Source organism: Coturnix japonica, chromosome 1 (genome assembly GCF_001577835.2).
Source record: "Coturnix japonica isolate 7356 chromosome 1, Coturnix japonica 2.1, whole genome shotgun sequence".
NCBI classification, from domain to species: domain Eukaryota; kingdom Metazoa; phylum Chordata; class Aves; order Galliformes; family Phasianidae; genus Coturnix; species Coturnix japonica.
The window spans coordinates 57,053,454-57,080,783 of NC_029516.1; the positions used below are offsets into that span (position 1 = coordinate 57,053,454).

The 27,330-nt window shown below is 38.9% G+C and overlaps 1 protein-coding gene across 1 annotated transcript; it reads right to left on the bottom strand.

The window, feature by feature from the left end:
* LOC107314887 (tyrosine 3-monooxygenase-like) lies at positions 1–27,063 on the bottom strand. Its single transcript, XM_015864655.2, has 12 exons — positions 26,636–27,063; positions 25,536–25,710; positions 23,195–23,283; positions 21,371–21,438; positions 20,103–20,153; positions 17,356–17,501; positions 11,601–11,736; positions 10,857–10,926; positions 9,279–9,335; positions 7,046–7,141; positions 2,255–2,388; positions 1–682 (listed from the first exon to the last, which is right to left on the bottom strand). Exons 1-12 carry the CDS (start codon positions 26,828–26,830, stop codon positions 523–525), a joined length of 1,377 nt encoding a protein of 458 aa, XP_015720141.1. The 5' UTR covers positions 26,831–27,063; the 3' UTR covers positions 1–522.
* Positions 27,064–27,330: the final 267 nt, after the last annotated feature.

Genomic DNA, 27,330 nt, shown 5'->3' on the forward strand with positions numbered 1-27,330 from the left:
TGTCTTATAAACCCTTGTATTTGTACATTGTAAGAGAACCATTCATAGTTTATGAGTACAATAGCTGATCATAATTGCTAGCAGAAATGAGCTAGCTGCAAGGGCTGCAGGCAGCCAGCCAGCCCAAAAGATTGCGATCATGTCATTTAAGCAAGAAGAGATTTTGTGACTGAAGAGTTACTGTGCTACTCTGTGATAGATAACTTCAAAAGGTGACAGATAACTTCAAGAGATGAATAGAAAGCTTACATTTAAAAAAGAGATAAATACATAATAAAAAGCTGCAGCTCATATCACCTACCAGAAATTGGAGTAATTTGGTGTTGTTTGCCATTGAAGCATATTCAATAGGAACTCATTAATGTGGCTAAGTCAGCAACTTAAATTACAGTGAAAAGATTTGCTTGACAGAGCTGTTTGTGGGATGAAGATTTTAGTATGCAGCTATAACTTCACTAAATTTTCAAGTGCTGGAACTGCCTATATATATATCAGTGCCAGGTGAGAAGAACTGCTGCAGTTTTAGGAGAGATTTTCAAGGGACATGCACAGGTTTTTCAGGTCCTCTTTCAGCCGACTGACTTCCCTCTTGACCTTCTGTGGTGTATCCAGAACCTCTATGCTGCTGGTGAATGGGTCGTAGCACAGAGAAAAAGGCTTCTTGATCTTCATTGCATAGTTTCTATGAGGAGAGACAGATTTACTAGTTCAGAAACTGTTTCACTACATGAAGGACCTAATTTATCAGTATGTAGGCATAGATTTCTCAGGCTGACTGTGGCTGCTGTGGCATCTTCCTTACTGTCACTCCTTAAAGTTTTCTGGTGCAGTATATCCTCCCTGCAGCTGAAGTGTTTTGCAGCCCAGAAGATCTGCATTGCCTGCTTTTCAGTGTGGCTGGCTCAGATCCATCTGCACTCTTACAGCTCTACGTTAACACAGCTCAGAGTTATTACAACCACAAGCTAGAGGAATGCAGAAACACAGCATGTCTGCTGCCTTCACTTCCAAGAAATAACCTGAGGTAGCTCTTTCTGCTTAAAATCTTAAAAATCTATCCATACTAGGCATCCTCAGCTATTTTGCCATCTGCTCTAAAAGAAACAACAACAACAACAACAAAAAAACAAAAAAAAACCCACCAACACCCACAATTGCTTGCCATTTTTGACAGTGTGTTTCCATTAAGTACATGCTGGTAGGAACCCCCTGTACTGATGTTGCCTTATGTTTTCCGTTCTGACAGATTCTTGAGTCTTTGGTTATTTTGAGTTTTGGCTGAGCAACTATCTTGAAAAAAATGTATGAAAAAGCTTTAAGTCTGACTGTGGTGTATTCTTTGTCCTTTTAAGTTCTTTTCAGGTCTGCCTGAGTCAAAAGCTCTTGAAAGTCTCTCTTCTGCCAGTGAGTTCTCAGCTGTGTTTTTACAGTGCCAAGACAATAACTAAATCTGAACCCTCAGATTTAAGATGAGGAGCCTAATTTGCTATTGCCATAACCCCAGCAGACCGCACTTCAGGGCAGGAGGTGGGGGGAGCTGGGAAGAAGTCTGGCCCGAGATCTCCTCCCCTAATAAATTCCTCATTTCAACTCCTGCATGCTTCCCAGTAGCTCCACAACCAGCCTCCTGCCTCCAGCCAGAATTGGTCTTGTTGTTCTAACTGTTGGAGATGGAGGCCCAGAATTTAATCTCTGCTTCCTTTAAAAAAAAATAAAAGACAAAAAACAAAAGCCCTTATTACATAACACAGTCACAGAATTTCATTTAGAAACACCTCAAACTAATGTGAAATAATATTATTTAGGTTGCAGTCGGCTACTTGGTAGAAATTAGATTGCCTGTGAATGCTGAGTCTGCATTCTTGTGCAGATATAATCAGAGGAGAAAGACAATCTTGTTTTTAAGCCCCCTGCTGATCCATGTTAATTCCTGATACTACTATAAATTTTCCTTGTGACCTTGAGTAAGTCGGTTCTTCACGATTTCCCATTTGTCTGGAATAATACAGAGGCACCCTTCAGAAGCTAAGATGCGGCACTGTAAGGTGAAGAATGGTTAAGGGCATAGGAATACATAGCTATGATCTCCTATGAAGCTTTACTCAGTTAAACATTGTTGTGTATATCTTCACTCTAAGAAAACCACTGTGCAGAAATGAGAATTAAGATAGACTAGCACAGTTATTACAGTAGTGGTAGCTGTATTTATGATTAGAATTCAAGCTACCATGTCCCCTTCAGTGAAATTACTTACTGGAGTTTGGTCTTGGCATCTTCAAAATTTTCTGCTATGAAATAGACAGGCTGGAAGGCTTGATCCTGATAGGGGTGAACTGCAGTCACTTCTGGATCAAAGGGCTTGTACTCTGGCTCATTTGATAAAGCATACTTTGTAAAAGGAATAACAAAAGTTAGAATAGATGATTGTACATAGCAAGAATTACTGCCTACTGGGCTGTGAAATACTTGTTGTGCAATAGTTAAAGGTAGTATCAATTCCTGTTCTTTCACCAGTGTAAGCTGTTTCTCATAAATAACTGCTAGTAACAATAAAAAGTTCTGTTTCACTCTGCTTGAACAGAATGAGAGACAGAGAGATTTTCCCTATTACAGTGTTGTATGATTTGGTACCATAGCCACGTCCTCAGACAGGAAGGAGGGACTGTATGCTATGCCCCAGAATATTAGTCTTTAACAAAAAAAAAAGTCTTTTTTCAACCAATATCACAGAAGAATCATGGTACAGCACAGCTGTTCTGAATTCCCCAGACCATGTTACAAAGTCCACATTTCCTATCGCACTAAAGAGTAAGTGGAATGCTCTTGGCATTTTCAGCACAACTTTCATGCCAGTTAAGCACTCTTTAAGTTTTCCCAACACTCAAGACATAAATATACACTGCACTCTGTGGGTGTGTTTGGAGCATGGAGAACTTCTTCTAGAACTTCTGCTCAGGTTCTTCTGAGCCCAAGGCAAGCTTAAAACCAGCTCAGTTCCAGTACCATTTGGACTCCGCTACAGATGTGCCTAAAAGCTGGTTTGGCCTCCAAGTAGCCAGGATAGTGAGTGCTATGTCCACTCAAGTGAAATGGTCTTGACACTGACAAAAAAAAAAGGCAACTGTGGTCAAAAGCAAGAACTTTCTTTGCATCCTCAGCCTGGACAGAGGGGTCCCATCTGATTAGGGACAGTCTTTTTGTAGCAGTCCATTTTTGCTGGCTGCCTGTTTGTCTTTCTCTCTACTTCTCCAGTCTTCAGAAGGCTCCTTTCACTATTTCATAATGCAAATGCCAGCTCCCATGGTACTTGTAAAGAGCTGGTAAGACTGGGTGACGCTTTTCAAGACTTAATTCAGACAGTCCCCTTAAGCACATTTTTGCATATTTCACTGAACTGAGTCTGAACTCTCCACCATTGGAGGCCTGCCTCAACCAGTAGGCCAATTTGCTGCAGAATTGGTGCAGAAATTCGTATATGCTTTAAAAATAAAAATAAGGACAAGAATATAAAACACTAAAAGATGGTATTTTTCCTGTTCTTCATTTGCAGTGTGTAACTGAAGAATAAACCTTGGAGAGCACTCATACAGTCTAAGATGGATGATATACACAAACATAAGGCTGCTCTTATAATCTTAGAAACCCAGGGGACTAATGGGAAAACATTTTAGAAACTCAAAACCTCACAGGGGTCCCGCTATGCTGTCAGTATTGAAGCAGAGCTGCAATCCCATTGATTTTAGTGGAAGTTCTGCTTGAAACCGGATGGCCTGAAAGGCCTCTACAAGTTAAGTACTTGTTGTGCTGCAAGAAAAGCATATGTAGCACTGAGTGCTGCCAGAAGTGTGGTATGAGCCATAAGATTTTACAGTATGTAGGACAGAGTCCAGCTGAGTGTTAACAGGAGAAGCATTTTGGATAATGCAGAACAGCTGACAGAGTATAGTGAAATAAACACTGCAATACTAAGAGCTATTGGGGAGGAATTCTTACAGTTCAGAAGAGGCAAGGTTGGCCAGCAGTCAGACCATTACAACTGTTCAGTTTAGACTTGGGTATGGTTTTACTGTCCTTTCTGATACCTAGCTGCTGTCATTAAATGATTTGTTAGATAACATGGATTCAAGTACCAGGCTGGGGTAATTTCACCTCTATCTTTCGTCACCTGCCTTTCTCCGAGTTACTGTTTAGGCAACGTCAGCTCATACACAGAAAATACCTGAAATAGACTTCCTACCGGTAAGAGTGGGTGTTATGAAGAAAAGTATTTTGAAGAATTCATAGTCAGGACACAATTCCTTGGGTTACAGTCATACTCACACGGAGAGTTGATCCAGACTGAAGTTCAGAGATACTTGTAGACACCTTCCTGATGCTGAATTCCCACATAATATTAGCTAGATGCAACACTACACACCCCTTCCAGCTTGTTAGTTGTTAACTTCTTGCAGCCAACAATGTGGCCTTTATAACTCCTGTCATTATTGTGTCCTCAGAGACCGAATCACCCTGCTTTAAGTGGTCCAGGTGCCTTCAGTGATGAAAAAACCTCTTCCTCATTCAGGTTACAATAGTATGTCTCCCTGGTCATAGAAGCAGCAGAGAGCCTACCTGTTTCACTTTGCTGGACCTCTAGATAATATTGAGTCTGGGGATTCCAGTGGTAAGTCTGCATCTTAACATTTATACTGAGGGTATCAGTGAGTGGTATTGAGAAGGCCAGCAAGTTACTATCAGGATGGACAATGGCTTTCTCCTAGGCAAGAGTGAAATTTATCTAGAGGTTTTTCAAGAGCTAGTCTAAAGCTACAAAATGAACTCTTTAAGCAACTGAAGGCCACCATGAGCTTCAGTACTTTCTGAACCACATGCAAGGAATAACTTTTACTTCATCTTCTTTAACAAAACTCAAAACTGTCTGGCCAACACTGTATATGTTAAAAAAAAAAAAAAAAAAGAAAGAAAGAAAAAAAAGTCTTCTACTGAAATAGGCACTGCATTACACATATTTCTCCCCTTTAGTTCTTTAGTTGAAAAAGAATGAGTTGTCATGTGCTTTCAAGTTGCTAGATAGGAATTGCTTAAACATAGGATCTCAGCACTTCCCTTACACTACCACTGATCCTATACTTTAATCAGAAATAAACTAGACTAGAATGATTAAATGGAAACTTTCTGGATTTTAATTTTGTTCCGAATAAAAGTCCATAAGGTGAATCAATCTGCCCTAAAAGGAAACTTCAGTGCTTGAGGCCAGGTAATTAGAGTACCAGAAGTTTCAGATGCTCAAGGTGAAGTGCACAGAAACCACTAATCTGCTATCCAAAAAACTACATAGGAACAAATCTCCTGAGCTCATATGGGGTCAGCACATGGCACGTAGCATAATTGCTTATCAATTGCTTACCAATTTTCACGTTGTTTTGGTTATTATGTGAAAAGTAAGCAGGGAAGGGATTGGGAGCAAATACTTCTTTATTACCTATTAAGCACAAATGCCATCATATCTATATGTAATTTCAGGAATAAGATGGATGAAGACCCATATAAACCCAGTTATATGGAAAGCTTTTCCAGCAACATTACCATTCAAATACTGATAATCAAAGCAATGACAGCAATCAGCTATCAATCAAAGATGGTTATTACTTCTATAGTCAGCCTTATAGTTAGTGAATCTGAAATGCTGTTATTCTTTTGTGTTACATGAAGCAGTTTTTGTGAGCATGCAGTGCTTGCCTACTACTTAAATCCAAAACAGAACAGTTTGTTGTCTGGTGTCTAGTGAAGAGAAGGGTACTTTGGTTGGTGTCTGGTGAGGAAGGAAAGTACAAGTCTGGTACATGCAATTCTAACCACCAAAGACAGGTTTTTCTAGCATGACTTTTATGTTCAACTGTATCAAAAGAAAACAGAAGGGAAGGTAATATTGTGCATATAGGTTCTGTGGTGGATATTACCACAAAAGCTAACATAAGTATTGGAGGCATTTATTATCTTGTTTAACAAGAAATTGTATTTGATTTAAAACTATAGGTTATACACCTTGGGAGTCCAACATATACTAATACAAAACCATAGTTTCACATGAATGTATCGTGTAGCTGTGTGGTAGACTGCTGTGTCTATGTCATAGAAATGTCTATAGTCTGCTTTTATATATCTCCCATGAAAACTTTCATTTCTGGTTTATAAAGAGTCTTAAAAGAGTACTTTGCCCCCCCTCTTCCCCTTTGGTTTTGTTGAAAACCCTTTTTCTGCTTGCTAATGCCAAAAATCACCCACTATCTTCATAACTTGAAGCAGCTGAGAACTACTGACACCAGAATTTTTTTGCATTTAGAAGTACATCATCTGGTTCAGTGTACTACGAAACTGAGGAAAAGAGAATATCTCCCCTACCAACTATTTTCCTAAAGAAGGTGAAACCGATAAGCTTTCTTTAATTGGTATACAGTCTCTCTTTCTTTGGGTGCTTTGTCCCAGAAGAGCTGTATCCAGCCTGCATACTCAAATTTTAATCTCTGTAAAAATTAAAGTAGAAGTAGTTCTGAAATATATTTATGAATGTAACATTTCTAAAGCATTTTCTATTTGCTATTGTCCGTCTAATTTACAGGTTTTTTGCACTTCATTTGGTCACGACAGTCAATGCCTTTCAGATTTATACACACACAAAGGTCAAATGTGCAGCTGAGTTCATAGTAGGCATGATATTGCCCTCTAGTGTATAGTCTAGAAAAGAGCATGGTTTTATGTTCAAGTCAGTTGCATTGCTACTGGACAGAAGTAATAAGTAAATCTGATACATTACAGGTTGTTTCCTTTCATCACATTTCATCTCTCAAGGTTGAAAAGCTGTAAAATCCTACAGTAGTTTGTCTGCTACTCAGCATCTCCTTGTGAGGAAGAATGAATTTCTTCAGAAAAGAAAAATCAGTATCTTAAAGAATATTGTATTACTTGAGGAAATATCTTGCTTTTATCAGTGAGTTTAGAAAACTGCATCGTAGAAATCTTTTGATACCATATAGATGATACATACCGTAAGCTCCCCATAAGATGAAAGCAATCCTGCCCCATAAGCTTTGATGGATCCGTTTTGCTTGCAGAGACCGAACTCCACAGTAAACCAATAAAGCTGATAATGAGAACAGTTTCTGAAAATGGTAGTCTCAACAGGCATTCCATTTTTAAGCTTTTCTTTTTTTCCAACTTCTTTATTCTTAGTCATTAATGATTTTCGTTTCTTCAAATTTTACAACTATATGTTTTAAGAAAATCATTTTTTCTCTCCAATGTATAAGACACAGAAATTATAATACATATTTTCCAAAACCTGACATCCTTCCTATTCTCACTGCTCAAAAAGGACAAAACCTGATAATTGTAGCTATCCTTAAATAGATTTTAATAAATAAAATTGAGTTGCATTATAGTCAGTGAAGACTGACAAACTGTGATAGCTCCCAGAGGCATGACTAAACACCCACAGGAGGTTCAAGGCACTTAGAAAAGTCCTTGACACGGCAGTTCCCTTCTCTTAGATCCATATGATAGCATTAAAAAGAACCAAAGAATGACTAAAGAGCAGCAATGTACCCGTAAATATAATACCAATTTTAAATTTGCTACAATAGAAAATAAAGGTACACCTCTCTGGGATTTTCTTGCAATAAAGCATGATTAGGATCATACTTCCTTTTCCTACTGGACTGTGGTGTGATAAAAAACTACTCTTGGCTCTGCCAACCTGTTAGCCCTTCCCTTCTTGTACTATATGAGGAAATGGATGGTGAAGACACAATTCTGGACACAGCTTGACCTCTGAGATACTAGGTAGGTGTTGTGCAAAACGTGGAAAATACAAGACATTCAAAAAGTACAGCTTTGTGGCTTTTAATAAACTTTTAGAAAGCTTAGATGTTGTTTTATCATCCACACTAATTACATTATTATAATCAATGAAGTGTGACAGAGACTTCCATAGGGAAACAAGAATTTAGGGTAGATATCTCTGTCAGGATAGAATGTCCTTTAATCCATATAAATCTATTAGGTTCGTTTTCTGGTCAAGAATTCTAAAAAATAAGCCTAGACTAGATGCCTAACTTTTTTTTTTTAAAAAAAAGATGGTTGAGAGGCTAATCCAAAATATGTTTACTATTCAGAATGCCTGAATTGCACTTAATAAGTAGTATTCTCACAAATCTTTAACAGCAGGAAAACTCTTTCAAAATGGTCCTATCATTCTATCTCCCAAAACCCCAAATAATATTGTGAAAATTTTAGATCTAGGACTTATCTGATAACATAAACTCTATCCTATCCAGAGACAGGGAGGGAAACTGGCAGAGGAATTCTGTATAAGACGTTGGCCTTTACCCAGTCTCACCAAGACCTGTGAAATAGCTGAAAATGTCTTCCTGGCACACGTCATTCTTACCACTAATCAAAACATGAATCTTAATCTTATTGCATCCTCTCCGGTCTAAGAAAGGAGCAACATACATCTGCCTACAAATACATTTTAGGTGAGTCATAATCTCATTCAGACTGTGCCACTTTCCACTTTGGCAGGAGTGGGCCTGTGCACTGCTTGAGGAATTTCGGGTATGATCACCTCCTCTCGTCTACCCCATTTCCTGCACAATCTTCATCCTGGTGGGTGAGGATAAAACTGCAAATATAATCAAGAGTGGGAAATGGTTGCCATTATCAGAAAAAAAAGCATCTGTCCTCTAGCCCACTTTCAGACCAAGACGGCAACCAGGGGTTGCATGAGTTGTTTTTACATAAAGACTAGTGACTCAGAACCAAGTGTCAGTATCTCCTTCCAGATTGCTCACAAATTTTGTGAGAGTAATGAATATGGGGTGCCCTGAATTATGATGGTGCCCTGAGCCTCTCTGTGTGGGAGAATTTGTGGAAATCACATTGAGTATCCAGTCTATAAGGTGAATCTTTAAAGTGAATTGGGACCTTCCTGTGACTGAAACTGTAGAGACTCAGATTCAGGAGCACATCCTTAAAGCAGCAGAAAGTGTAAGCATTTCCTCAAAGTAGAATCACATGCTTCTGGGCTCCTCCAGAGGGGCTCCAGTTCCTGCTACAGTACTTCCCTAACCTGTTGCTGTGAAGAAAAGACAGTTCTGCTGATGCTCTCATTTTTGCATGGTTAATCTGTGACATTAGAGAAAAACCTTCCCTGAACAGTGAGTGATATGCAGTGAGCCTTTTGGTTTCGCCTCTGATATTAAACTGCTGCCTGTACTTACTGTGGACAGTTTCTCAATCTCTACTTCAGATGATCCAAGGGAAGCCAGTCCAATATCCTAAAGCAAGTAGGCAAGCAGGCAGTGTTACACTAGTGTGATTATTCAGCCCAAGGGAGAGAAAGAGGGGAAGGGGGAGGACCACATCATTTCTAGCATGAATAGCATGAACTATCCATTGTTTTTGTCACCCAAAATGACCTTCCACGGCTTCCAGGATGCCTACCTCTCCCTGGCCCCCAGCTACATACCACTGGGAGCCACATTAGATGAGTGTTTAATCCTCAGAGTTCTCTGTGTAAAGTTAACCATCTCTCAGCCTAATGCTGGACTATCCCAGGCACAGATTTATAGGGAGGAATGATACGTAAAAACTGCAAGGTGAGTTTTATCTCTGACGTTACCTTTCTGTCTCTCATTTTCTATTTGAAAGCCCCTGTGAATGTGTCAGATCCATGCAGAGGCAATACTGTTTAGACCTAACTATGCTCCCTGTTAATTACTGTTTCCGCAATAAAAATCTGTATGTGCTTCCTTTTGGCTATCCTGAGAAATGCATAACGCATCAAACAAACTAAACTGTTTATTATCCCTCATGCATCTTTTCGTATTGAATGTAACAAAAATAAATAAATAGATTAATGGGTTGAATGCCAGCTTTGTGAAAATGTGAAACGAAAAATGTGAAAATTCTTCAATGTTATCCCATGTTACATAATCAATATTATAGGCGGAGCAAGGGTAAAGCTAAAAGTTTTGTAAATGCCATGTTCTCTTATTTCTATGGTGACTTCAGTTCTAGTATTGAACTAAAGAGCTCTTCCAGAAAGAACTACAATAACCATTACACTAATAAACAATATTTAATGACCAAAATGGAAATTGGCATGTATCCACATTGATACAAATGCAGACCATGATCTGGTTTTCTTTTTCAGATATTTATACAGGGACCTACATCATTTAACCTTCTGCACTTATTGCCAGTTTTCACTAACAGATAAGCCTAGAATATGAATTATCTTCTTCCTCCTGCTATGGTTCTGAGACACATTCATAATTCCAAAGTCTTTAATTACACTAGGTCATTGAGTTCACTTGAGTCTGATTTTAACTGCTCATACTAAATATATTATTACTGTACAAAGAAGCTCTGTTGGTTTTTTGGAGCCTCCTCATCAGTATGAGCAATTCTGTGAGAACCTAGTGAGTTGTAAAAAGAAAAACATCTCAAATGAATGACATGGTGATAGCCAAAACTGAAGTATCATGTGAGATAAAAATGTACGTTTGGAGACAGAGTCAGCCTAGGGGCTGAATGGCTGTTGGTGGCTGGGTTTATTTGGTGTGAGACAGGAAGCCAGGGGAATAGTGCAGTCTGCAGAGATCAAACAAGCAGCACCACAAAGGGCTCAACCAGCATCCTGCTGTAAGCCGACACAGCCCTCCCACAGAGAAGTCCCACAACATTGCTTACCCTTCCTTTTACAAGATGTCCACAGTGAGCTGCATGCCTTAAAAGCATCTCTGGCCTGCCACGCAAAGCAGTTGGTTAAACAGCCAGCAGAACAAGCTTCTTACCTGTGAGAACTGGGCAAACTCCTTGTTGGCTAGCATGGGAACATGACCCAGCAGTTCATGGCAGCAATCTCTGGAAAACAAGTGACTTTCACATTTAATAAAGGGGAGAATGATTGTTTCTGTTGTATTTTTTTCCCTGTTCTATGTGAACATCCTGTGAAGACTTTAGCCAACAAACTGCTATAGGGAGCTAGCATGAGGGTGTTTTAATTAATCCACAGTAGGTGCTTCCATACCTGGTCTGGCTTTGCAGACAATTTGGCAAAGCATTCTCTTCTGCTCCAGGGTGCCAGCTGCCTCCTGCTACACTGGCTATTGTCTCACTTGAGATGGCATGGGCAACAGTCTCCTATGTCACAACATCTTTGAAAAGACCCTGTTTTGTCCCAGCATACAACAAAAATGTCTGTGAACTTGCAATTTCTCATGAAATGTAATTGCTGTTGTCTGGCCAGCAGTTACTGGGAGAGTTTCACAGCAGGGAATCAAACCTCAGCAGATGGTAAATGAAGGCAGGATGAAAAGATTAAACCAGATATTCTCCAGTCTTTTCCTTCTTCAGACAACTTTGCAAGAGAGAAAGAGACCCACACCCTTGCATGCTTGACTTCCCCTTCTAAATCTTCAGCTACCAGTTTCTCAAACTGTTTAATTCTGTGGACCACTGGATAGAGCTCCAGAATTATTTCCAAGGGAATTATTTCCATCCAGATGGATGGAATTGTGCCAGGTTATCATACTTACGGCTCTGGGGAATGTCTAGGTGAAGAGAAATGCCTTATATACTGTGTGCACTGGAAGACACGAAATGCCAGGCTGGCAAGGAAGTCACGAGCAGACAACAGTCCTGCTGCTGGTCTCAGCTGGAAACCTGTTGTTTCTGCAAAGGACAGTGAGACATAATTTAGGACTTCTCACAGTTAATTGTATGACACACTCACTTCAGGTAAGCTGTTTCAGCAGGTCTTAGTACTCTGTTGCAGTATCTTCCTCCACCTAAGGACTGTAGGAACATACTGACTTATCAATATCTAAATGTTCCTATGATTTTACAGGTCCAACTACTGTAACATAAAATTACCAAACTGCTCATCCTACATTTAGTCACACAACAGGGATATGAGGAACAGAAATCCTGCTCACTCCAGCTTAAATTTCTAACACATTTATGCATATTTATCTATTTTGTCCCATATGTCAGTGGTGTGTCTGAGATCACACATGGTCCCTATGATTCAAGATAGAACCTGAATTTTCATACCCTTGCTAGTTTCCTCATCCTTTGATTCTCTCTCATTTGCTGCATAGCATGTGTAAAAGATGATAAACAGGAATTTAAGGCACAACTCCAAACCACCAACTTGCCTGAGAAACCTTGCTCTTCTTGCAGGTTTGGTTGCTGTGCATGCCTGTCCTGCAGAATCTCTTATTCCCTACTCTAAAATCTCTGGTACTTCATGCTTTTGAAGACAGAAGTACGTGAACTGTGAGTATGACCCACTCTAGGCAATTTTTCTTCTTGTCAGTGTATCTAGTTCAAAACACCCCACATGCTACCCAACTTCATTTCAGTTTGTCAGTGCTTCAAACATATTATTTAGATCAACACTGAAAAGCCTCACTGTCAGTTTTATCTTTCAGTCTCAGGAGAAAGAACAAATAGGTCCTTGTTAGAGATGAGTGTGTTGAAATTTGGCCCTTAGCCATTTAATGTCAGAGTTTTTATTAGCTATTCTCAGCTGTCTTTCCTTCTGATTTTTTCACCATCATGGTTGCCTAGAACTAACTAAATACCCTCCTAGTGATGTGACCATATACATTTTGTTTTGCATGTATCTACAGGAAAGAAGAACACAACACTTGCACTTGGTTTTTACACTGTGCTATCAGTGCTATCGTGAGCACCCTGTATTCCTATGGAATGTCTGTGAGAACAGCTAGCAAAATAATCAGTTCTATGGTTAAAAGAAAACATAATCTTCATTTCCATGGGAAACATGTTGGTGGTCTACAAAGCTAAGAAAACTGAAAAGCGCTGCTTTTAAAGAGAGCCAATGGCAATCTTTTTGAAGTTCTATATTCAAAATCTGTGTTACATTCTCAGCTTTCATAAATGACATTTCATTTGCTTTAAAGCATAAAACTACTTAAAAAAATAAGAAATTGCTTTTTTTCCTTTTCCATATCCTATTGTGTCATGAAGCCCCGGAACAGAATTTTTTAATGTAAGCAAACAGACAAACAAATCCCACCCAGAAACAAAACAGTTTACTAGATTTGTTTTGTTTTTTAATCTTTCTTCCAGCATTTCTAGTCTGGCTCTTTCTGCCTATTAAGTACTTTTCTCTTTTAAAAGGGAATAAAAAAAAAAAAGTGGGGGGGGGAGAAGGGAAAAAAAGAGAAAGAGAAAGAGAAAGAGAAAGAGAAAGAGAAAGAGAAAGAGAAAGAGAAAGAGAAAGAGAAAGAGAAAGAGAAAGAGAAGAGAAAGAGAAAGAGAAACAAGACTTATTGGAAGAAATAGAAGTGACAAAGAAAGTGAAACTATTCAGGACAAAAAAGAATGAACAGAATGAATGCTTCCACCTGACAGTATGAGGGGATAGTTAGAGTTTACCATGCTCATCTTCTATTGCTTTCCCAGATTCAAAGTAATGGGTACAAAAAGGCAAAAGAAGCTGAACAAATATATATATATATCTGTGGAGATTATGTCTATTTACAAGCTGACCAAAGGTATCAGAATTAACCAGGGATGCAAAAATCTTCCTGTTCTATTCCCTTCTCCATTAGGAAAGCAAGGTGCTATGGGTAATGGGAAGATTATCAGCTGTGTCTCCATATGGACTGGCCAGAAGCTGAAACAAGGGGACTCCCTTATTGCTGATATTATATTGGGCTAACTAGAAAAGCTCAGATCTGGTAATTCTGGGGATAAATTCTGAGTCTGAACCATCTGCAAAATATATCAGACCAGTACTAAGCTTTAAAGTAAATCAGTTTTGGAAGACTATGAGAAGGTCTATGGAAATTTATATTGTTTTAGAATCCACGCTGGAGGAGCTGAAAGGAAATGAAAATTAAAGCTTGTGTTCCCTGGGATGCTCTTTTAAAAATAGACAGTGTGTTGATGGAACAGGCTTGGCAAGTTGCCTACCAAAGCCATAGGAAAAAGTTATCTGCTGAAGGCATTATCTACAAAATCTGAACTTTCATTTCATCAGTGCACAATAAAACCAGCAATCAGTAGAGAATTGGAGGCTTGAATGACTGGAATTTCTGCCCAAAGGTCTCTGAAGTCAAAAACAGATGAAGAGAAGATCTTGAGCAGTTGACCTAAATTGATCCATAAAGCTTAAATCTTGCCCTAGAAAAATTTGTGCATACAGTACTGCACGTTGTAGTGTGAACTTGTCTGAGCCAGTTCACTGGCTGTAATTTCTCCCAGCTGCAGAGGACAATGAATGTCTGAATCCAAACATCTTTCCTAGAAAGAAAGAAGTACCTAGGTTTATCTGATTTTATTTATTTATTTATTTTTTTTTTTTTTTAAAAGAACCTCTTATCTTGTGTGCCCTGGTGGCACAGTGGTAGGAATGCCGCGTTGCAACACCGAAGGCCTGGGTTTGAATCCCCTGTGGCGCAAGTGGTAGAAGTGCCGCTCTGCTACACAGGAGGCTCGAATCCCGGGGGGTTGGACTCGATGATCTCTAAGGTCCCTTCCAACCCACACGAGACTATGATACTATGATGATACATAGTTATGTAGTTACAAAATACTTATGATGTAGGGTCCATTTGTGTATAAACCAACCTCATTACCAGACTAGGTAACACTAGGCAGATCTTGTAGTTCTACTTCTATTAAAGTGAAAAGGAATTGCTTGGCAGAGTTCACAGACACTGCTGTGTAAAAGAAAAGATGGAATTTCATCTGGCTTACTAGGCTGGCTATAACATGATAATTTTCCATCCAGAATATTCCTCCCTCTCTTTGCATCTCCATAGTTTATTACACAAAGGCATATCATCACATATACTAAAGAATGGTCCAGCCATTACAGGCTGGATAAAAATATCAGAAAAGATATGTGCTGGGATTTGTGTCCAAACTGGAAGAGTTCAGAGCTCAACCAGACCTAACCAGTGACAGAATGAGCTGCACAATGCATCTTTACACAGGGTGTAGCAAGTGAAATTCCTCTACAGTGTGCCAAAGAACTTTGGGAGACCTAATGGCCTAGAGGTTAACTGAGGTTTGGTTGGTGGAACACTGTACATCCATAGTACAGGAAAGAGCCTAAGCTGTTGATTCATGAGTTGCAGGAGCAAAAATTTTGGCATTGCCAAAAAATGGTGGTAAAAGCCAACCAAATTTATAATTAATAACTCCTTATATATCATTCCCTTCACCCAGTGGATAACTGGCTCAAGGTTGTCTTCAACATAGTTTTTAAAGATATTACAGATGCTTCTGACTCAGAATTTGTTGCAAAGAAATCTTGTAATCATGTCAAGCTTAATGCAATCCTAAAAATTTTCTGCACAAACAATTGTATTAGTCATTAAAAATAAAGGGAATATCAATTCAAAGCCTTCAAGCACCCAAAATATCTTACTGATTCTTAAATGTCTTTATCTGTAAACATAACCATTCTACCATCACTGTTCTGTCTCTGCTGAATGTTTCAGAAAGTCTTAAGGCTAAATAGTAGATTTTATCTGCATTTTAAGGAAAGTAGGACCAGCATTCTAGAGGGACATTCTTTCCATTTTCCTTTGGCATCCCATTCCATTGGGATGGAATAAAATGCCTCTGACATGCCTCATCTCCAATCAGATAAGTAATTTGGACAGTTAACTTACACTAGCCATGCTCTTTTTGAAGTAGTTAAGCTTAAATATTACCTCAAATTTTACTTGAAGAACTTTTAGAATGACCATTTTTACTGTACGGAGAAATTTTAGAACAAGAGCCTACAAAATAACTGAACAGGTTCAGACTCCATGCTATCAAATCCTGTCAACAACACGAGCAGGAGAAATAGTGCTATGACAGGATATTCTTACATTGTCCTAAACTCTCTCACTTTAGTCATCTGATTAAATTACAGAGTATTGAATATCAGTGGTAATCAGGTCAGTATCACATAATTTCTGGATCTCTCTATTGTCAGCTACTGTGCAAATGAAACAAGATGAGATAAACTTCTTCATGAGAAAAATATTCATAAGCCCAGGGAAGAAACAGGTAGCTGAAGAGAGGAATAATAAATGAGAAAATACAGAAGAGAATACATAATACATATGAAAATTCCTACAACTGGCTGTGATGGTGCTGGCATGTTCACGAGAGGTACAATTTATAAGCCAACCCTCCACTCTCTTACACTAAAGGTACAATAAAGTATTTATCATCAGATAATTTAACTTTACTAAAATTGACAGTGTCTTGGAAACATATCCAGGCACAGAAAGCTTATCGAAGTTTACTAGCTTCACATACTAATACATGGAACAGGTCATTTTATTCATTGAATACAAGATTTAAACAGAATTTATGTAAAGTTAAGTCAAAGTTTTTATTTATTTGTTTTGGCCTGATAAGCAGCTGTCCTCTACCCTCTGGCACATCTGCTTGTCACTCAGGATAAACAAAGAGGTTTCAAAGACAACCTTTCTTTAGTTAATTTTGATAACAGCAGTAAATCATCTGGCTGACACATCTGATTGGATGAGAGAATGTATTTGTCCTGTGGCTTAATAATAGTACTGCAGGCTCTCTTTTTTCTAAGATCAAGTCCAACCATCAACCCATCAGCACCGTGCCCACTTACCATGTCCCTAATATGCCACATTTACACTTTACTTGGAAACCTCCAGACACAGTGACTCCACCACCTCCCTGGGCAGCCTCTGCCAGTGCAGCACCACTCCTTCTGAGAAGAAACTGTTCCTAATATCCAGCATGAACCTCCTCTGATGCAACTTAGGGCTATTCTCTCATGTTGAATCATTGTTACCTGGAAGAAGAGGCTGATTCCCACCTCACCACAACCCCCTTTCAGTTCTTTGTAAAGGGCAAAAAGGTTTTCCCTGATCCTCCTCTTCTCCAGACTAAACAACACCAGTTCCCTCAGCTGCTCCCCATCAGACTTGTGCTCCAGACTCTACACAGTTCCTTTTCCTTTCTCTGGACGTAGTCCAGGGCCTCAGCATTTTTCTTTCCACAGGGGACCCAAAACTGAACATAGTACTCAAGATTTGTCCTCACCAGTGCTGAGTACATAGGGATGATCACTTCCCTCATCCTGTTGACTACACTATTTCTGACACAAACCAGAATGCCATTGGCCTTCTTGGCCACATGGGCTCACTGCTGGCTCTTGTTCATCTGGCAGTTAGCTAACACCCCTAGATCCTTCTCCTCCATGCAGCTTTCCAGCTACCAGCAAATATCCAGGAAACCATAGAATAAGAGTTATGGTTCAAAAGGACTGGCCTTTTAGAAATCTGGACACGTCCTGAAGTTGAGGTATGTTGTCCTCTTGGTATCCACAGTATTTCTCCAGCTGCTGGAAAGCATCCAGATACTGTGTACAGGCATGAGTAGGGTAGAGGCTTCTCAGCTGCCTGTAGACTTCTCTCCTAGAAAGAAAGAGCTGAGTAATATGTTCCACTTCATTAATTAGATGCCTAAAGAAGCATAACCCTCAAGCATAGGTGACAGTCTAAAAACTAATAAAAAACTAACAAGTAGTAACAGGATGGCAAAAAACAAACAAACGAAAACTTATAGAAATGGTTATTCTTGCTCAGACGTAGCCCTAGGGTGTTAACAACTTTTATAAACCCTGTTTTATGAAAATTGAGATCATTCTTGGAAATACTGGTTATGGAAAATGACCTTTTGTTGTTTTTGTATTGGGTTTTTGTGTGTGCGTGTGTGTGTGTGATGCTATTGTTGCTATGGAGGTGGTAGCCAGTCCCTGTAATGTCTGTCCATTTGCATGGATGTCTTACACATTGTGGGAGTAATGAATCAGAATGAAGGGGAAAGGGAAAAAACAAAACAAAACAACAACAACAACAAAACAGAACAAAACACAACAGAAATCTAAAAAAAAATTAAGAGGAATAAAAATAAAAGAACAGAGGGAAACAGTGGCTGCTGTCACTATTGCAAAAGCTGCAGGAGACTGGGCCATTTCCATGGAAGAATTAAGAAAAAATGAGAATAACTAGAGTTCAAATGTTGCCTTAGCTTATTCCCCCCAGACAACAACTGAGTTCAGTGGGATTGCATGGGATCTGAACTAGTACACAGTTCCACCCTGGACTGGAGTTCAGAGAGGGCAGAACTGTTTACACGGCTGCACATATGGTCCCTTTTATCAAAGTATCACTCTACTGTTTGTCCAAACATTGACTACCACAGATACACAGAGAGTCTCAGAGAGCAGTGATGAATTGTCCTAAGTCAAGCATTCATTCTCTCTAAGAACCACTGAGGAAATAATCTAAGTTCCCTCAAAAGGCAAAAGAGAGTAACACACGCTTCCAGAGGGCAGTTTAGCTTGCCCTAATGTACTGCCTCAAATAGATGTGATGCTTCATCACACAGAGGTGCTAATTTGATTGTAAAGGGCCCTTGATTGTGGATCATCTTTTAGAAAACTGAAGTAGAATTTAAAAATTACTGAACTCCATCCTTTCTATATCTAAAATAATCGCATTGTGTTCTGCATCTCTTGTCTCCATAGAGGACCATTAAGCTGCTACTTGAAGGTCGTCTGGTCCAGAGATGGGAAGAGAAAGACAATATCCAGATTTACATAAATTTCTTTATCAATCTGGATAAAAAACGGTACAATTCAGATTTTTATGAAGATGTGACAGGTGTACCCCCGTAATTTTGTCCTAGATTCTCTCTTTTTCTTGTCATATCTTTTACCCACAAAAAGTCTTGCGTGATTACTCAGTTTCTGGGCTTTCCACAGCCTGCTGCTGAAAAACAGAAACTCAGATCGTCTGCACCCTCTTTTTTTCTGAGCATCATATTTCTGCACTTGATTAGCTTTCATTTTTACAACCATGTTGCTACAAACTGAAGGCATTCAGCAGCTCTTCAACGAGAATTCTCTTCAGGAGAATTTAGTCTGTGCTACAAATTTCCCATTTGATTGTGCTGTTATCAATTACATTTGTTTGTTCCACTGTTACCTGACCTCAGATCACAGCCCCAGGGAATTGTGATAACCACTGGGAGGTCTAATTTGGAAAATTGTATCACAAAACAGGGTGACGTAGACAGCTAGGGCTTGCTTTTTGAGGAAATAGAAAGATTCTGCTGTAAAGGTCTGTTCTGTTACCACAGTGGGACTAATTCCAGGTGGAGAACTAGAATGACAGAGTTTGCAGGGTTAGGGGGAAGGGATGGGGGGCAGGGGGAAGGGAAGGAAAGTTGGGGAGGGGGGAAAGAAAGAACACCAAATTAAATTTTCTTCAATATGAGTTTCCCACGCAATATACTGTGTCAAGATTGCTGGCTAGTGGTAGCAGTCATGAGCATGACACTGGCCATCAGTCTTTGTCAACAGAAAGATTTTATAAAAACCTATTAGAGCTTAATAATAATATGACTGCCTGGCTGAGTTGGATTCAAGTTCTCTATGTGATTATGGGCAACACCCTTCTGTCTTTCAGTGACATGGTAAATCTTGTTTGAAATAAAATGATCACTGAATAAGATGAGAAGGCTCTTTGGTTGAGGTCCTGGAATGAGACATCTAATATATATATTTAATACCTGTCATTGACATAACTTCCCTATATAATTTGAGCAAATGACTTAAACTCTCATTTTTTCAGTTCTCCAGCATTCTTCTTTTTCCCCACCTTTGAGTTGTCTTTCCATTTAAACAAAGAGTACTATGTGCACATGGCACCTTTCCCAAGTTTAAGATATTCTACTCTGGGCTTCAGGGGTTTTGTGGCTTCTGATATCTTCGTGTGACGGTCTAGCAGGAAGATGGTCAGAACAATGTGTTTTGCTCTAGAAAGTGAGTAGTTAGTTTTAGCTCTGAGAATGGCTTTTTTGTGAAACAACCAACCAAAAGAAAATACTTTACTATGGAGTAAAATCTGAATTGGCTAAACACAGTTTCAAAATAACTGCTTCACATTCATAGTCCTTCCTGGTACTGTAGTGGAAATGTGCAGGAGTCAGAGTATAAGTGACAGACTCACCAAGTTGCAATCTCCTGCACTGTGTACTCGATGTGAGGCAAAGGGTCCCCACTGTAAAGAAGAGAGGAAGTAATTTGTGTTTCTAAAGCAAGATTCAAATTCAAATTTAACATTTTCTTTCTTTGCCTGCACAATTAATGTTTGCTTTAATTGATATAGGAATAGGAAATAGTATATAATTAATCACTTATTTGTCTAGGTAGATTCTTATATGTGTATTTACTCTGTTAAATCTGGGGAGAAAACAGGGATGTGTTAAGAAAGAGAGCCATGTTCTGCTTGTCAGAAGAAAGAAGAGGCATTCAGGCTTAACTCTACCTGTGCTGAATGCAATCAAGCGACACTGTGTGCCTACATGATCTGTCTCTGGAGGACATGATCTACACGATATCGTCATCAAACTCATAAGCACAGAGTTGCACGGGCATACAATGATGGTTGCCTCTAATTTCTCTGATAGATGGTCTTGTCTTTCTCACTGTCACTTCTCCAATAGCTCTGAGTCAGTTAATTATACACTTTTGTGATGTCTTATGATGGACTATCTATAACATGTAATGGTACTGAGAAAACTATAGTAAAATAGAATTGTGACCTGGGAGATTTTACCATTTCTTGGACCCCATGAGACTGATAATCCACAACCTGTTCTAACCACCTAGTTGTCTCACCAAGACAGCAGTTTAATGCAGAAAGACAGTAATATTTTCAGTCATACACATGAGACATGAGAGTTTTTTAGGCTTTTCTATCTTCCTATTAGAAAAAACTATGGTCATGATAGCACTGCTCCAATTAGGGAAATTTTAGTTGGGAATTTTAATCTGAATGGGCATAGTCATAGACAGACAAATAATGAAAATTGTAGATATTCTTTTCTTTGTCATAAATACATTCTAAAATCTTGACAGCGAATATCATAAACATCATTACTTGTAGTTTCTTGAAAAAGATCAACTTCAGATTGGGAACTTATCCTAAAAAAAGCCACAAGGTTGAAAAGAAAGACCCATAGGGAGGAATTAACTCTGTTTAGACATCCAGTGAGATGTAAATACAACCTTGTGACTTTATCTTAAGATATATTTGCTGTGCTGTGAGAAAAGTCTGTTTTGTATGGAGGTAAATGTTCTGTTTACAGATTCTGTGTTCTATGAGATAGCTTCATAGATGTATTGATAAAATATTCAGTCTCTGGTATTTCCTCCACATGACAATATCTGAAATACACAGTGACATTAGCGTCTCTTCAACAGGCTTATACTTACACTCTGTAATTATGGGCAAGGTCAGCAAAGTACGCCCTCCTTTTCCTGTACTCCAGGTCAGAATATCCCTGAGTTAGAACATAATTTAAAAAACAAACAAACAAAAAACAAACCAAAAAAAAAAAAAACAACTTTACATTAAGAGATGTTTCAGAGCATGAATAAATTATCTGGCAGAAGGATTCAAAACATCTAGGCCTTTTAAGTTGTTTTCTCTAAGGCAGTGAATCTTGATCCTTTTGAATGAGGTAAGCCAAAGTCTGTGCTCAGTTACATCCATGACATTCTACTGAAAACACTGGTCTTTGTGAAAAAGAATAAAGTAACATGGCTTGGTGGAAATGTTTTGACATTGTTCATAAACACTACATCACATACCATTAAAACTACAGTCAAATTTAAATGAAATTCATACTAAAAATATTATTGAATTAGAGGTGGCTTGACTCTTCTGCTGGAAGTCATTACCCTTGTTTACTAAGAACATAAGCTGCAGCACTGGAGAGCAATGAATGTAACAGTACCAAGCCTGGTATCATCTTGCCAGATAAAACACAACACACCTGAACACTGGGAAAAGAAGGAGTCCTCACGGTATAGAAATCAGTGGAACCACCACTTGCTACATAAAAAAATACGTTCATTCAGCTGTATCTCCTCATGCTCATTTATTGCCATGTTATAATAAAGATGCATCCAGACGTGTTGGTTCAAAAAGGCATTTTACATAATAAATAAAAAATTTTCATTTTTTCCTCCTCAGTGTTTACTAGAAATCTGCTTCAAGCAGGGTTCTCTAGCTATTAAATATGAAAAAACATAAAGTTCCTTTGAATTTTACATCATCCATAACAAGAATAACATCTGAAATCTGGCACAAAGTTACTAATATAACTCATAAAGTGGGGTTGATCTGCATCACTGTACAAATATTTATTATTCTCAAATATTTTCTGGAACCTTTTTGCCTTCTACAAGCCAATTTTCTCCCTTAGGTTTATTCACATAATTTTCAGTGTAGCAATAATAGCAGTAATACTACAATTTCTTTTCAATTTTTTCAATTATCTTTTGTTGTGTGTTATGGATAATATGGTCATTCAGGTGCCACCTTTGCTAGTCAGTAGGTGTAATGTGTCTATTTAAAACACATCATAAAGCCGTAGGACCATGCTCTTCATGGTGAATCTTTCATCTTTGTCCCTGCAGCAGGGATCTCCCCGAGAAAGCACAACAGTTCATAATCAGTGTCAGGGTGCCTCAGCAAATGATGTCATAGTATCATTTGTTTCCTTTTTAAGCTCTTAAAGAGACAGTAAAGGACTAAGTGAAACTGTTGAGATGGATAGCCTAAGCTACCTTGTAGGTAGTAAACATATACACAAAATTTCTGCTGAGCCAGCTGTATACATTTTGATCCTTTCTGCCAGCCTGCCCAAACTGAACTTTGCTCAGCAACACAGTAAGCAAGGCTGATTTGTGCTCCTTCCTGCAACAGAAAAATTGTTTCCAGTGCCTGAACTAACTTGCTTCAAGTTTAGGCATTTCTACGTTGCACTGCATTCTGCAGCATCAATTTATTCCTACTCAGTACTTCAGTAATTCTACACAACTAATGCTTTCTTTCACTCTATTCAGTACTTACACCTCCTATTTAGCAAAACAGAAGAACTTAGTCTTCTTAGTCTCTTCTTTGCTTTTTTTATTCCCCAGAGTATTCTGTTATTACTGAAATTGTCCTCAAATATATGTATATGTATACATATACATTCCCTATAGAAGGTTCGCTTTGGGAAAACAAACCAACCATGACCTCAAACTTACAGGGTGAGAATGGTCAAAACTGGGTTCGTACGTGGTGATCAGATGGTGACATTTGTCTAGGTCTTGAATTTTTCTGGGGAACCAGGGCACTGTAGAGAAAGTAATAAGAATTAAAAGAAATAGGATTGATCTAGATAACTCCGTGACAAGGATCAAATAATTTTAAAAAGGCATAAAAAGCGGAAGCTATGTGGATGATTACAATTCTTCTTTTCGTTATTGAATATATAAATATTCATAACTGTGCATCACCATATCTCAGTAACCGAGTTTCAGTTTGTTGACCAAGCTGTAGGGCTGGATGAAAAATGATCTGAAACTAACTTGTAAGAATAAACTCTCAGTTTCAATTAGGAGAAATAATCTTTAAAGTCAAAAATATTTCATCTGAGACCAAATGAGATGTTTGAAACGGTACAACAAATTGCGTTCTACATTTTGGATTTCAAAAATATTTTGATCTTCTCTAAACAGTATTCCCATATTTTTATGCTGTTAAAAGTGAGAAAAACAATTTAAAAGAAAAATGTGAACTGTCTCAAAACAAAACAGGCCAAGAATATAGATTTTTTTTCTATGTCTTTCTTTTTTTTCCCTCCCACAGGAAAATAAATAAAGCATTGGCTGAATTTCAAACAGTTTTCTTCCCTTGAAGCGAGGAACTTATTTGGTGACTTAAAGAATATTTATACAGTACTATTTTTAATTTAAATCCCAGCGTTTATAATTAATTAATTTTAAAACCACAGAAGAAATACAAAGTTGATGCTGCTTTCTGAGATCAGACTGATGCTGAAGCCACACTCTGTCACTGCAACTGAGTAAAGGTCCTTTAGGAGTCACCTGAATCTGATATTTGATAAGAAGACATCAGGCATCTATATACTGAATGGAAAATCTAGCTTTAGCCCTATCAAATTATATCCAAGTGCTAAAGTATAAGGATGGAAAGAGACATCAGTTTTGGGAAAGCTCAGTTCTTTCATGCAATTATAGCGAGTGCTGCAATAAGAAGGAAGAAATACAAGTCTGACATGTCTTACATCACGCTCTTTTTTTTTCCCCCCCTCAATCTTTTAGCAGATCATTCTAAACACAGATCCTAGTTCCAGCACATCTACAATGAAGAATTTCTTCTGAGCACAAATCTCTCAGCTACCAAGGAAAGAAACGCTCCTTTAGCTCCAAAGCCAGCTTGGCTCTCCACTTGCCCTGATGGCAGCAGTATCCTTTTGATAACCCTGCAGTCCCTGATGACAGCTTGGTATGGACTGCCTCTTGTCACTAGCCTGAAGATGAATTTCAAGAAACATCCAAAGGCATCCAGACACAACTAGATTACCTAAAAGTTCCCTGAGGATTGCTGCCTGGTCTTAGCAAGTATAGGAAGCTCGATGGCAATTTCATATTCAGAGTGATTCAGTCTATCTCTCTCATCTACCAGGGGCATTTCTGGCATCCCTAGGATTATGTGAAAAGTCCATAATAGTTTCCTGTACTCATCCATTCCCTATCTGCCAGTAAACAGGACAAAGAGCAGTCTATCTCTGGCAAATAAACTTTTCATCCTGCTATGGTAATTCAACTGGCTATCAGCAGAGTAGCCACCTGCAGCAATTTACAAGGAGCTCATCCCCTGCTTCTACCAGTCAGACCACTACCTGAAGGATTTCTACTGATCCTCTCTCCCTCTTACACTCTGGAAGCTTTTTCCAGCTGATTGCAGTTAGGTCTTTTCAGTGGAAGAGCAGTGTAACACAAGAGAGTCCTACTGGAGCCAAATGGCAGCAGGCAGGGCACAGTAAACACACATCTACAGCTCTTTTTTAGCAAAACCAACACCATACACTATAAGTGAAAGAAACATTCAGAGTCTCTGCCATATTAATGCATTCCCAGCAAGTGTCTATGTTCACTCTGCAGAGGCTCATAGCAGTCACTTCTCTTCCAAGCTCTCAGTTCTCAGTCCACAGGTTTCCTGTCACTGAAGAGTTTCCAGTTTCTCCTGAGTTTCTTATTTTGCTTCTCTTTCCTTTTCGTTTCCCTCTTTTTGGAACACTCTTCTCACCTCTGTTCCATTGGCAGTGCCAAAATGCCTCCCTGGAATGATCCCAGGGAAAAGAGTCACACAAGTTTGTGTGCTTTTTTGGTTTTTTATTTGTTTTAAATGAAAAAAGGGAATGCATGCTCACCTGCTTTCCAGTCTAATTAAATTATTATTATAGAGCTAGAGGTAATTAAAAACAAACAAACAAAAAAAACTCAGAAAAAGAACTGCCAAAAACAAAAACCTAATCCAAATACAAACAAAACAACATGAACGTATGCATATCGTTCTTACCTTTATCTTCTTTGCTAGTTTTCACATCCTCTGTTACTCTCTTTAAGGAGTTGATAAGACAACTAATATCAGCACTATGAACTTGACATTCAACAAAAATGTCAATATCATCAGCAGAGTTCTTGAGCTTTTTGACTTTCCTGGTTTCAAAGTGATGGATCTCAGTTTCAAACATCTGCAAGAGATGGTTGTTAATATGATGAAGCTTTTCCAAAAAATGAAAAGCCAAGTCCAGAGACAGTTCTGCAGTGTCTTTAATAGACGATTTAAAAAGATCTTAGCAAGAAGAACGTGTTAAGTAATGAAGCCTGCTAATGCCCAGTTTAGAAGGAAGATACAGGCAGAGCCAGAGTAAACACAGTAGAATTAGGTAGAAGGAGATGGAGATGAAAGATGAGATATTGTTGATTGCAGCATTTCATCTGTGCAGAAATAACAAATGAGTGTAACTCTCAAGAGCCAGCAAAATGGAAGCAGATCTATTGATGTGTAATTGCACCATAATCATTAAATAACTGCAAATAATTAAAAAGAAGTAATGAACACAGAGCTTTAATTTTGGGCTATTCATTTTCTCAGAAAAGAGTGAGCACTTTGTAGTGATGGTTTGTGCTCTTAGAATACATAACGCCTTTGTGATTTACAGCTCTTGTATTTTCTGTCTTTCCTGTCAAATATGCAGAAAAAAAAAATCACTGGCACCTAACATCCCCACATTTAAGTACTTCAGACATTTTTCTGTTGTTCATCCATAGCTGACCACTTCAACTGATAGAAAGAAGAAACAGACCTGTATCTGCTCTTGCATAAAATTATGATTCTTCTAAATAACTGTCTAGGTGCTTCCTCCATTCAGAAAATTTTCCTTCACCATCTAGAGTGATCAGTCAAGCTCTCTGAGCAGCTGTAGCACAACAGGAGCAAGAAGAAAGGACTAAAGCAGGTGGAGGTATAGGTCAAGAGCACAGACAAAGAGAGAGAGAAAGGTGAGAGAAAGGGAGATGCAGAATGGGAGAGGTGAAATCAATAGGGACAGTAGTGGAGGAATAGTGGATAGTCAGTGGAGGAAGGGAATAACTGGTGAAAAGTGGGTTCTGTACCTCAAAAACTCTAGCTGCCTTAGAGAGCTCAGTCTTCTTCACATTATAGAGGGTGAAGTTCAATATGAGACCGTCTCTGTCTTCCCCCTTGGTGGAGTCAAGACTACCTCTCCTGTTCAGAGACTCTGTGCTACACATCTTCTCCTTACTGGCTTCTTGCACTTGGCCTGAGGTCACTCCAAAGTAAGTCTTCATTGGGAGCCAAGGGAGTGGATTGCAGCAGTGAGATGTCCAATGGAAACTGACTAACAATGTGAGTGCTTCTCCCGGAGTAATGGCCAGGGATTGTGATGGAAATGGAGGTGCAGTGGATCTATGTGGGTGGTGGGCTAGATATAGGGTCACTTATGTCGACCGTGCCAGACACATCAAGGGAAACCACCTACGTAGGATATGCGCAAGAACCCAAGATAACCCCCCTATTCCGAGTAACTTCAAAGTGGGGCCCACCCCCTCTGTTTGAAGGTGTCTGCAAGCTGTTCACCCGTAGAGAGGGGCCCCTTTGTGGATAGGCAATTAGCCTGAGTACCATTTACATCTTTGAGCCTGGACTGTCATCCTCCCAGGGAATCAATAGTCTCTTCTCCCACTTCCCAGCCAAATCCAAGTGATGTTCCCTTGGCACTGATGCAACTGTGGGATAGCCAGGGAGATTTGAGCCAGTCAAAGCTCACTGCCTACCTTTGAGATTTTCC

What these genes read in the sequence shown, in the direction of transcription:
- LOC107314887 (XM_015864655.2), bottom strand. Translation starts at nt 26,830, where the DNA reads ATGAAGACTTACTTTGGAGTGACCTCAGGCCAAGTGCAAGAAGCCAGT. An exon ending in GTTTTGACCATTCTCACCCT is followed by an intron (nt 21,439 to 23,194) that starts GTAAGTTTGAGG and finishes GTTCTAACTCAG; the next exon opens with GGATATTCTGACCTGGAGTA. An exon ending in AGTTTGCCCAGTTCTCACAG is followed by an intron (nt 9,336 to 10,856) that starts GTAAGAAGCTTG and finishes TACTTGCTTTAG; the next exon opens with GATATTGGACTGGCTTCCCT.